The 12,482-nt window shown below is 45.8% G+C and overlaps 1 protein-coding gene across 1 annotated transcript in view; it reads left to right on the top strand.

Moving 5' to 3' along the window:
- Positions 1-12,482, top strand: part of LOC139368932 (extracellular sulfatase Sulf-2-like) — a 281,121-nt gene that overhangs the window by 257,153 nt on the left and 11,486 nt on the right. The window contains exons 9-13 of the mRNA XM_071108434.1: positions 3,777-3,905; positions 5,483-5,539; positions 6,570-6,705; positions 8,771-9,008; positions 10,242-10,500. Coding sequence (XP_070964535.1) covers positions 3,777-3,905; positions 5,483-5,539; positions 6,570-6,705; positions 8,771-9,008; positions 10,242-10,500 — 819 coding nt within the window. The remainder of the gene's footprint in view (positions 1-3,776; positions 3,906-5,482; positions 5,540-6,569; positions 6,706-8,770; positions 9,009-10,241; positions 10,501-12,482) is intronic.

The raw sequence follows: 12,482 nt of genomic DNA, 5'->3' as shown, positions 1-12,482 counted from the left end.
ACGCAGTGCCTCTTTGCTTGACATCATTGGAAAATCAAAAGAAATCAGTCAAGACCTCAGAAAGAAAATTGTAGACCTCAAAAAGTCTGGTTCATCCTTGGGAGAAATTTCCAAATGCCTGAAGGTTCCACGTTCATCTGTACAAGCAATAGTACGCAAGTATAAACGCCATGGGACCACGCAGCCGTCAAACCGCTCAGGAAGGAGACGTGGTCTGTCTCCTAGGGATTAACGTACTTTGGTGCGAAAAATGCAAATCAATCACAGAACAGCAAAGGAACTTGTGAAGATGCTGGAGGAAACAGGTACGAAAGTATCTATATTCACAGTAAAACGAGTCATATATCGACATAACCTGAAAGGCCACTCAGCAAGGAAGAGCCACTGCTCCAAAACCGCCATAAAAAAGCCAGACTATGGTTTGCAACGGCACATGGGAACAAAGATTGTACTTTTTGGAGAAATGTCCTCTGGTCTGATGAAACAATAATAGAACTGTTTGGCCATAATGACCATAGTTATGTTTGGAGGAAAAAAGGGGAGGCTTGCAAGCCGAAGACACCATCCCAACCGTGAAGCACGGGGTCGGCAACATCATGTTTTGGGGGTGCTTTGCTGCAGGAGGGACTGGTGCACTTCACAAAATAGATGGCATCATGAGGAAAGAAAATTGTGTGGATATAATGAAGCAACATCTCAAGACATCAGTCAGGAAATTAAAGCTTGGTCATAAATGGGTCTTCCAAATGGACAACGATCCCAAGCATACCTCCAAAGTTGTGGCAGAATGGCTTAAGGACAACAACGTCATAGTATTGGAGTGGCCATCACAAAGCCCTGACCTCAATCCCATAGAAAATTTGTGGTTAGAACTGAAAAAACGTGTGCGAGTAAGGAGGCCTACAAACCTAACTCAGTTACACCAGCTCTGTCAGGAGGAATGGGCCAAAATTCACCCAACTTATTGTGGGAAGCTTGTGGAAGGCTACTCGAAACATTTGACCCAAGTTAAACAATTTAAAGGCAGTACTACCAAATACTATTTGAGTGTATGTAAACTTCTGACCCACTGGGAATGTGATGAAAGAAATAAAAGCTGAAATAAATAATTCTCTCTACTACTGTTCTGACATTACACACTCTTAACATAAAGCGGTGATTCTAACTGACCTAAAACAGGGATTTTTTACGAGGATTAAATGTCAGGAATTGTGAAAGACTGATTTTTAATGTATTTGGCTAAGGTGTATGTGTCACGAGCGTCGTAGTGAGGAGACCAAAGCGCAGCGTGGTGTGAATACATCCTTTTAATGATACACGAAAAAACACGAAGTACACTAAGCAAACAAAAGAACCAGACGAACGTGACCGCTATCAATACTGAGTGCAAACATGCAACATCACATAGACAATAACCCACAAACCACAATACAACACAGGCTACCTAAATATGGTTCCCAATCAGAGACGACAAACACCTGCCACTGATTGAGAACCATATCAGGTCAAAACATATAGTAACAGACTAACTAGACATGCAACATAGAATGCCCACTCATATCACACCCTGACCAAACAAAACATAGAAACAAACAACGCAAATAATGGTCAGAGTGTGACAGTATGTAAACCTTCGACTTCAACTCTATATCACAATTCAAGAAACGACCCAGATGCAGACACAGGAGGCAGATTGTTAAAATAAACATTTTGAGATTCAAACTCAGGGGGCAGTCAGAGGGCAAATCGAGGCAGGCAGAGGTTCGTAGTAATACAGGAGAGTCAGACAGGTACAGGACAGCAGGCAGGATCAGGGTCAGGACAGGCAGAAGTGTCAGAACCAGGAAGACTAAAAACAAAAACTTGAGAAAGAAGAAAATGGGAAAATACACACTGGTACGACCCGACAAAGACAAGTCGAGCTGGCAACAGGCAAACAGAAAATGCAGGTATAAACACACAGGGTATAATGCGGAAAAACGATGGTGTTGTGCTCTACGACCCCCACAATTGTCATGGGATTCGTCTGAAGGTACATACAAATGAATGGACGTCTGGAGGTAGTTTTTTTTCATGAGAAATAAGGGGTTAAATATGTGTCCAAAAAAACATTTCCTGAGCATTCTCATATCTCCTAGATTATAGGACAGATACTTCAAAACCTTATTCCTTATGAAGTACTGTTTTCTTCTTATTATTAATTTTTACAATTTATGAATGTGTTATTTAATGCTTTCTATGGGCTATAGTAGTAAAGGACAAATTCTATATTTTGTCAAATAATTTTTTGATATTTCTTTACCTAAAGTGGTCCTAAAATTCATGTTCGTCTTAAAACAATTCCATTAGGTTAGCTTAGTAAGGAATAAAGGGAGTGAAGGGAGTGTGCCTAAGATGGGGGATTTACTTTTGAAGGGAAGGAAGAAAGGTGAAAGGAATCCGGTGTATGGTTGATATGACTGGACAAATGGCCTACAGAGCTTAAGGGTTGAATACCCCCCCCCTCCCTTTTCTTCTCTGTCTGTCCTGAGAGTCCTCCTATTCTCTTCTGTCTGGACTCTAGATCTCTGGAGCAGATATTTGTCAGCTTTACATGTTTATGATCTGTTACCTGACCCCTCTACTCTCTTTCTCTCTCTCTCAATTCAATTCAAGGCGCTTAATTGGCATGGGAAACATATGTTATCATTGCCAAAGCAAGTGAAATTGATAATATACAAAAGTGATTTGTGATTGTGAACAGAGCCCCAGGACCAGCTTGGTTAGGGGACTCTTTTCTAGGTTCATCTCTCTGTAGGTGATGGCTTTGTTAAGGAAGGTTTGGGAATCGCTTCCTTGGTTGTAGATTTTAACATGTTTTTTCTGGTTTTTGATCATTAGCGGGTATCAGCCTAATTCGGCTCTCCATTCATTATTTGGTGTTTTACGTTCTACACAGAGGATATTTTTTGCAGAATTCTGCATGCAGAGTTTCAATTTGGTGTTTGTCCCATTTTGTGAATTCTTGGTTGGTAAGCGGACCCCAGACCTCACATCCATAAAGGGCAATGGGTTCTATAACTGATTCAAGTGTTTTTAGCCAGATCCTAATTGGTATGTCAACATTTCTGTTCCTTTTGATGGCATAGAATTTCCATCTTGCCTGTTCACAGCTTTGTGGAAGTTACCTTTGGCACTGATGTTTAGGCCAAGGTATGTATATTTTTTGTGTGCCCTAGGGCAATGGTGTCTAGACAGAATTTGTATTTGTGGTCCTGGCGACTGGACCTTTTCTGAAACATCATTATATTTGTCTTACTGAGATTTACTGTCAGGGCCCAGGTCTGGCAGAATCTGTGCAGAAGATCTAGGGGCTGCTGTAGGCCCTCCTTGATCATTAGCAAACAGTAAATATTTTACTTCGGATTCAGATTCTTGTAGGGTGAGGCCGGGTGCTGCAGACTTTTCTAGTGCCCTCGCCAATTCGTTGATATATACGTCGAAGAGGGTGGGGCTTAAGCTGCATCCCTGTCTCACCCCACGGCCCTGTGGGAAGAAATGTGCTCTTTTTTTGTCCATTTTAACCTCACACTTGTTTTTTGTGTACATGGATTTTATAATGTCATATTTGTTTCCCCTTCTCTCACTTTCTCTCTCTCTCTCTCTCTCTCTCTGTTTCTCGGTCGCTCCCATCTCTCACTCTCCATCCCTCTCATCAGCTGACGTTAACCAACCAGATACCATCTGACATGCGCCGTAATAACCTTGTCCCCTTATCTCCCCCTGCGTCTCCATAGCAACCCTCACGTGGTGCTAAACATTGACCTGGCGCCCACCATCCTGGACATCGCTGGCATGGACGTGCCTCCGGACATGGACGGCAAGTCCATCCTCAAACTGCTGGACATAGAGAGACCAGTCAACAGGTATGGAGCAGAAAAGGATAAACTCCTGCCCATAACTATGTGTATTCTGTATGTTGGCAGGCCATAGATCACTGACAGAAGTAACTGCATATCCTCTAGGTTCCACTGCTTTTAAAATGATTTGCCTCTAATCAGGCACTGATTTAGGACACCAGGTGGGTGCCAGAAATGATCAGGTAGAACAGGAAAACCAAACAGGCTCCGGACCCCTGCTCTAGGTGGTTCTACTGAATATGAGTCGTACATTGGCACAGGCCACTGACAGGTTTGAGTTCCCTCAGGGTTCCTGCTCTACTCTGGTAAAATTACTTCAAAAGAGCCCAATCTAACACCTGGGTTTGACCAATGAGTTTTCCTCAAAACTGTGGCACCGCACCAATCTTTGAACCTGGCTCAGTCTGCCAGGTTACCATGACATCAGTTGACATCCCAGCGACACCTCTTCCTCCTGCCCAGCCTGGATATTGCTATCGTTAACGGGGGAAAAAAGATATCAAAGAAAATAAATAATCCTTCTCCCTCCCTCCAAGTGTGTGTGTGTGTGTGTGTGTGTGTTCTCTTCTCTTTCCTAGCTCTGCAGCTGTAATCAGAGAGAGTTAGCTGTGAAATTGTTCCATGGGAGGCTAGCTTGCTGGGAGGCTAGCTTGCTGGCCTGATGGGAGGCTGTGGGGATAGAAGGAGAGGCTGTAGGGATAGACTGAGAGGTTGTGGGGATAGACTGAGAGGCTGTGGGGATAGAAGGAGAGGCTGCGGGGATAGAAGGAGAGGCTGTGGGGATAGAAGGAGAGGCTGTGAGGATAGACTGAGAGGCTGTGGGGATAGAAGGAGAGGCTGTGGGGATAGAAGGAGAGGCTGTGGGGATAGAAGGAGAGGCTGTGGGGATAGAAGGAGAGGCTGTGGGGATAGAAGGAGAGGCTGTGGGGATAGAAGGAGAGGCTGTGGGGATAGAAGGAGAGGCTGTGGGGATAGAAGGAGAGGCTGTGGGGATAGAAGGAGAGGCTGTGGGGATAGAAGGAGAGGCTGGGGGATAGAAGGAGAGGCTGGGGGGTAGAAGGAGAGGCTGTGGGGAAGAGAGGAGGTTGAGGGATGGGGTGGGATGGAGGAGAGCAGAGCTGTGCTGAGAGGAAGAGAGAGGGAGAGAGAAAGGGGGAGGGAGGAGAGAGGGAGAGAGAAAGGGGGAGGGAGGAGAGAAGGTGCAGCACTGTAGGCCGATGGATCAATAACTCATATCTGAGCAGCAGGCCAGGAGAAGGTCAGAGTACTCAGGGAAGAGACAGATTTTTTTCCACTTTATTTTTCTTCTACGTTCGATCACTTTCTTTTTTCCTGTCCTCATCCAAAAGAACACCTGAAGTGTGCTATTGATTGTTTTTCAACTCAGATTGACCCAGGGCTGGTTTTTGTAATTTTATTTTATCTCCCTCACTACCTGTTGCATTATATCATCACTGGAGGCCGTCGTTCTACGGGGTGTAGGGATGATCATTTCCTCAAGCGTTACATGGTGTTCTGACTGTAGTACCTGGTCAATGAAGGAGACGGCTGATGGGTCTGTCTTTATCGCTCCTGGTTGTCAGGTTCCAGGTGAATAAGAAGGGGAAGGTGTGGAGAGACTCGTTCCTGGTGGAAAGAGGGTGAGTCACAGAATATCACCTCACTGTTTCTTCAGTTTCTTTATATATCTTTTTTAAGGGTATTTTCTGACATTATTGAAGAGAGATTGTGTCAATGACAGTGGGGATAGACGGAGAGGCTGTGGGGATAGACAGAGAGGCTGTGGGGATAGACAGAGAGGCTGTGGGGATAGACAGAGAGGCTGTGGGGATAGACAGAGAGGCTGTGGGGATAGACAGAGGCTGTGGGGATAGACAGAGAGGCTGTGGGGATAGACAGAGAGGCTGTGGGGATAGACAGAGAGGCTGTGGGGATAGACAGAGAGGCTGTGGGGATAGAAGGAGAGGCTGTGGGGATAGACGGAGAGGCTGTGGGGATAGACGGAGAGGCTGTGGGGATAGACAGAGAGGCTGTGGGGATAGACAGAGAGGCTGTGGGGATAGACAGAGAGGCTGTGGGGATAGACAGAGAGGCTGTGGGGATAGAAGGAGAGGCTGTGGGGATAGAAGGAGAGGCTGTGGGGATAGAAGGAGAGGCTGTGGGGATAGAAGGAGAGGCTGGGGGGTAGAAGGAGAGGCTGTGGGGAAGAGAGGAGGTCGAGGGATGGGGTGGGATGGAGGAGAGCAGAGCTGTGCTGGGAGGAAGAGAGAGGGAGAGAGAAAGGGGGAGGGAAGTTCACCTTTGCCGACATCTTACCGCTGGCCCAGCCACGCCACTCATCTCACTGTTTAACATAACGACACCGCAGTCTATTTTTCATGTCTCTGTCTGTGTGCCCATTAAATCATCTGGTTACGTTCATCTGAGAGAGGTCACAGTGTTCAATGCCTCATTATTTCATCTCTTTCTTGCCTTAAATATTATCCTACAGATACTTGATATCAAACCCATATCTGGCAATGCAACCTCTGCTAATGTCATTAGCTGCGTCATGTAAGTGATAATGCCTGAGAAGCTGTGGTTTATGGGATATATTGTCACTGCTAATCAGCATGCAGGACCCTAACAACCTGGTGTATAGTTCCATGACTGTGTGTCACTTCTCCACAGGAAGTTGCTCCACATGCGTGATGCGTCTTCAGGGAAGGACGTGGCCCAGGAGGAGAACTTCCTGCCTAAGTACCAGCGGGTCAAGGACCTGTGTCAGAGAACAGAGTACCAGACACCCTGCCAACAGCTGGGACAGGTAGGTAGCCAGGAAGTCACAAACACAAACACATATATACACACACACACACACACACACACAAGTATGCACACACACACACACAGTCATACTTCAATTAACAATCTAATTCACAGTTGCGCACAATTAGATGAATGTTTGCCCCTGAAGCAAATGTACAAGCATAACAGTCAGCACTGAAAATACAACACTTGATTAGTCACTCCACCCGTCTCTCATCTTTGGGTCTCACCTCTATAAGTAAAGAGCAGTAAATTGGTGTGTCTGAGAATCTACTTAAAAACGCTCTGTACCCTCTTGATCACCTGCTGCTATAAAAAGAGAATGAGCTGCTGTGTTCTGTTCTGGAGGAGAGGAGAGGAGAGGAGAGGAGAGGAGAGGAGAGGAGAGGAGAGGAGAGGAGAGGAGAGGAGAGGAGAGGAGAGGAGAGGAGAGGAGAGGAGAGGAGAGGAGAGGAGAGGAGGCTGGGTATACCCTGTAGGTTGGATTCTCACTGTGGGTTTAGGCAGGATAGACAGGACCTACTGAGGTGCTTTTATCTCTTAGGACGACCAGGCTTTGAAACCAAACAGCTGTGTTTCAGGTGATTAGGTTTTGAGTCAGGTCTGTTGCCATAGCTCTGTCCCCCAGGACATGCACATACACACTCCATCCCACCTTGGTAATGAAGGACAGTGGGGGAGAGGGTGTGACAGTTCTCTAGCCGTCAGCTCAAACACACCTGCAACTTTAAGAAATCAGATATTTATTAAAAAGATTGACCATTGAATAGTAGAGTCCCCAAGGGATCTCTGAATCCAATCAAGCAATCTCCCTTTCCTCACAGCTTTTAGTTCCTGTCTCTAAAGGCATTTTCCACTGTTAGTAACTTTCTCTCTTGGATCCTGATGGATTTCCTCTGTCAGTAACTTTATCTCTGTGGATCCTGATGGATTTTCTCTGTCTGTAACTTTCTCTCTTGGATCCTGATGGATTTCCTCTGTCTGTAACTTTCTCTCTTGGATCCTGATGGATTTCCTCTGTCAGTAACTTTATCTCTGTGGATCCTGATAGATTTCCTCTGTCAACAACTTTCTCTCTTGGATCCTGATGGATTTCCTCTGTCTGTAACTTTCTCTTGGATCCTGATGGATTTCCTCTGACACCTGTACTCTTTTTCTCCATCTGACATCAAATATATTAATTAAAAAACACATGACAGAGAATGTGTCAACAGAATCTGTATAGTTGTAAGACTGCAGCAGTCCTGCTCTGTGCTGTCTGTTTACACTACAGTACTGTATCTGCCTATTAATGATGACATAACGGGATTGTGTGGGAGCAGAAATGAGAAGGGGAAGGGCCAAACACGTCATTAAAGGGTCTCTTCTCTCCCCTTGCCTCTCCTCTCTTATCCCCTCTCCTCTCCTCTCTTATCCTCTTGCCCCTCCTCTCCTCTCTTCTCCCCTCACCCCTCCTCTCCTTTCTTCTCTTCTCCTCTACTCTCTGCTCTTCTCTCCTCCTCTCCCCTCTTCTCTCCTCCCCTCCACTCCCCTCCTCTCTTTTCTTCTCTTCTCTCCTCTCTTCTCGACTCCTCTACTCATCTCCTCAGTTTCCTCCTGTCCCCTTCTGTCCCCTCCTCCTCTCCACTCACCCTCTCCCCTCCCCTCCTCTCCTCTCTCTTCTCCTCGCTGCTCTCCTCTCTCCTCTCCACCTGTCCTCTCCTCTCCTCTCCTCTCCTCTCCTCTCCTCCATGGTTTGTCATCACCTGTTAATTGCATTTCAAGCAACATCACAGACGGGGTATTGGAAGTTAATTTGCGTCTGCATGGCGTCGCTTGTTTCCACCAGTGAGTAATTTCACCTGGAGAAGCATGGTAATTCCAATCAGATGGAAATATCATTTTACTATAATGTACAGATAGTGTTAATTATGTGTGTGCCCGTGTGTGTGTGTGTGTGTGTGTGTGTGTGTGTGTGTGTGTGTGTGTGTGTGTGTGTGTGTGCGTGCGTTTGTGCATTTAAAAAATACACAATGTTTTTCTCTCAGTGTTAACCCCTGTCCCCCTCTCCTCTCTCCCTACAGAAGTGGCAGTGTGTTGAAGATGCTACGGGGAAACTGAGGCTGTATAAGTGTAAGGGCATGACCAGCATGTCTGCAGAACGGAAGGAGGGCCCTGCCAACATCAGGTCCCAATTTTACCCCCAGCGCGAAGCAAAGCACATCACAGAGCGCAACACAGAGCCCGAAGGCTGCAATTGTGACCAGTTCCCTAGCTTCAGACTCAGTGCCTTCAAGAAGAAAAAGTTTCTTTCCAAGAAGAGTAGGTGGAATGTGGCACATGTTTTTCACTCTCACGTTCACTCATACGGTACACAAACACTCTGATCACTTCTGACACTCATACTGTATAGTACACAAATACTCTGATCACTTCTGACACTCATACTGTATAGTACACAAATACTCTGATCACTTCTGACACTCATACTGTATAGTACACAAACACTCTGATCACTTCTGACACTCATACTGTATAGTACACAAACACTCTGATCACTTCTGACACTCATACTGTATAGTACACAAACACTCTGATCACTTCTGACACTCATACTGTATAGTACACAAACACTCTGATCACTTCTGACACTCCTACTGTATAGTACACAAACACTCTGATCACTTCTGACACTCATACTGTATAGTACACAAACACTCTGATCACTTCTGACACTCATACTGTATAGTACACAAACACTCTGATCACGCACTTCTCATGCAAACACATTCAATTCTGCTTTACAAAATGTTCCTCACTCAACCGTGCATGAATGCAGTGTAGCTCACTTCTCATCACTGACGTGGTATGTGGGAGCCACCCTGTGGAGACAATGACAACTTCACTCACACTTATAATTTAAAGCTTTAGTATGTAACTGTGGGAGAAATGTGAGATGTAGATCTCTGATTCTCATTGAAAGTAAGTCAGATAAGCGGTTGATTCATTCTACGTGCTCTATTTCTATGCATCCTGTGCTGAAGTTAATATTTTGTGTCTTTTTTATTTTTCGGTTTTGCACACCAGTTTCAAACAGCTGAAAATACTATATTTTTGGTTTTTGAAAAGGGCAACAATGAAACAAACTGTGGAACTGGCTTCCATATCCGGATTTGAATTTGAGGGGTGTAGAGATTGTGCAATGTTTCTCTACACCCCTCAAATTCAAATTCGGACATCGAAGACAGTTCCACAGTTTGTTTCATTGTTCCCCTCTAACAAGGAACTGATTTTAGACCTGGGACACCAGGTGGGTGCAATTAATTATCAGGTAGAACAAAAAACCAGCCCTTCAGACCTCTTAGGGAAAGATTTAAATAACCCTGCTCTACCCTGCTCTGCCTTGCTTGTTACGTCACATAAAATTAAATTAGGTGAACATGATAAAATGTTGGCAACCAGGAAATGGCAGAGTGATTTCTACACATTGTGCCTTTAAAGTCTCATACTATGTATAAATCCCTCCACTATCTCACTCTGCTCTCTTCCTGACAGAGATGAAGGCCGTCAAGAGCTATGCCCGTAACCGTTCTGCTCGCGCCGTGGAGATGGAGATAGGAGGGGAACTGTATGCTGTAGACTTGGGGGATGGCTACCAGCCTGTACTGGCCGCCAGGAACCTCAGCGAGGCTGGGGCCCCGGGGCCACGCGACGACACTGAGGACGACTTCAGTGGCATGGGGTTCACCATCAGTCCCAGGACTAGCAGCAACAGTCTGGCTATAGTACCTTCTGACATCAAAGTCACACACAGGTCAGGGAGTGTGTTGAGGTTCTATGTGGATGGGTGGGTGTGTTTGTACTGTGTTAGTACTGCATGTTGAATGTGTTGCTAGTACTGCATGTTGAATGTGTTGCTAGTACTGCATGTTGAATGTGTTGCTAGTACTGCATGTTGAATGTGTTGCTAGTACTGCATGTTGAATGTGTTGCTAGTACTGCATGTTGAATGTGTTGCTAGTACTGCATGTTGAATGTGTACTATAACGAAATCCCTCCGCCATTTCCTGGTTGCTGAAATTCGAATAGTTCACCTAACTTAACACAAAACGTAAAGTGTAGACAAGGGTTGTTCGGTTATTCCTTTTAATTATACACTGCTTCAAAAAAATAAAGGGAACACTTAAACAACACAATGTAACTCCAAGTCAATCACACTTCTGTGAAATCAAACTGTCCACTTAGGAAGCAACACTGACAATAAATGTCACATACTGTTAGACAACAGGTGTAAATTATAGGCAATATGCAAGATACCCCCAAAAAAAGGAGTGGTTCTGCAGGTGGTGACCACAGACCACTTCTCAGTTCCTATGCTTCCTGGCTGATGTTTTGCTCACTTATGAATGCTGGCGGTGCTTTCACTCTAGTGGTAGCATGAGACGGAGTCTACAACCCACACAAGTGGCTCAGGTAGTGCAGCTCATCCAGGATGGCACATCAATGCGAGCTGTGGCAAGAAGGTTTGCTGTGTCTGTCAGTGTAGTGTCCAGAGCATGTACATCAGGAGACGTGGAGGAGGCCGTAGGAGGGCAACAACCCAGCAGCAGGACCGCTACCTCCGCCTTTGTGCAAGGAGGGGCAGGAGGAGCACTGCCAGAGCCCTGCAAAATGACCTCCAACAGGCCACAAATGTGCATGTGTCTGCTCAAACGATCAGAAACAGACTCCATGAGGGTGGTATGAGGGCCCGACATCCACAGGTGGGGGTTGTGCTTACAACCCAACACCGTGCAGGACGTTTGGCATTTGCCAGAGAACACCAAGATTGGCAAATTCGCAACTGGCGCCCTGTGCTCTTCACAGATGAAAGCAGGTTCACACTGAGCACATGTGACAGACGTGACAGTCTGGAGACGCCGTGGAGAACGTTCTGCTGCCTGCAACATCCTCCAGAATGACCGGTTTGGCGGTGGGTCAGTCATGGTGTGGGGTGGTATTTCTTCGGGGGGGAGCACAGCCCTCCATGTGCTCGCCAGAGGTAGCCTGACTGCCATTAGGTACCGAGATGAGATCCTCAGACCCCTTGTGAGACCATATGCTGGTGCAGTTGGCCCTGGGTTCCTCCCAATGCAAGACAATGCTAGACCTCATGTGGCTGGAGTGTGTCAGCAGTTCCTGCAAGACGAAGGCATTGATGCTATGGACTGGCCCGCCCGTTCCCCAGACCTGAATCCAATTGAGCACATCTGGGACATCATGTCTCGCTCCATCCACCAACGCACCACAGACTGTCCAGAAGTTGGTGGATGCTTTAGTCCAGGTCTTGGAGGAGATCCCTCAGGAGACCATCCGCCACCTCATCAGGAGCATGCCCAGGCGTTGTAGGGAGGTCATACAGGCACGTGGAGGCCACACACACTACTGAGCCTCATTTTGACTTGTTTTAAGGACATTACATCAAAGTTGGATCAGCCTGTAGTGTGGTTTTCCACTTGAATTTTGAGTGTGACTCCAAATCTAGACCTCCATGGGTTGATACATTTGATTTCCATTGATAATTTTTGTGTGATTTTGTTGTCAGCACATTCAACTATGTAAAGAAAAAAGTATTTAATAAGAATATTTAATTCATTCAGATCTAGGATGTGTTATTTTAGTGTTCCCTTTATTTTTTTTGAGCAGTGTATATAATAAGCTCTAGACAACCAGGTGAGAGGAGCTCCTTACTAATTAGTGACCTTGATTCATCAATCTAGTACAAGGGAGGAGCAAAAACCTGCAGAAACTCTGCCC

This window comes from Oncorhynchus clarkii, chromosome 16 (assembly GCF_045791955.1).
Source record: "Oncorhynchus clarkii lewisi isolate Uvic-CL-2024 chromosome 16, UVic_Ocla_1.0, whole genome shotgun sequence".
Classification (NCBI taxonomy): domain Eukaryota; kingdom Metazoa; phylum Chordata; class Actinopteri; order Salmoniformes; family Salmonidae; genus Oncorhynchus; species Oncorhynchus clarkii.
The sequence above is the reverse complement of the archived record's forward strand: the minus strand, read 5'-3'. Positions and strand labels throughout refer to the sequence as shown.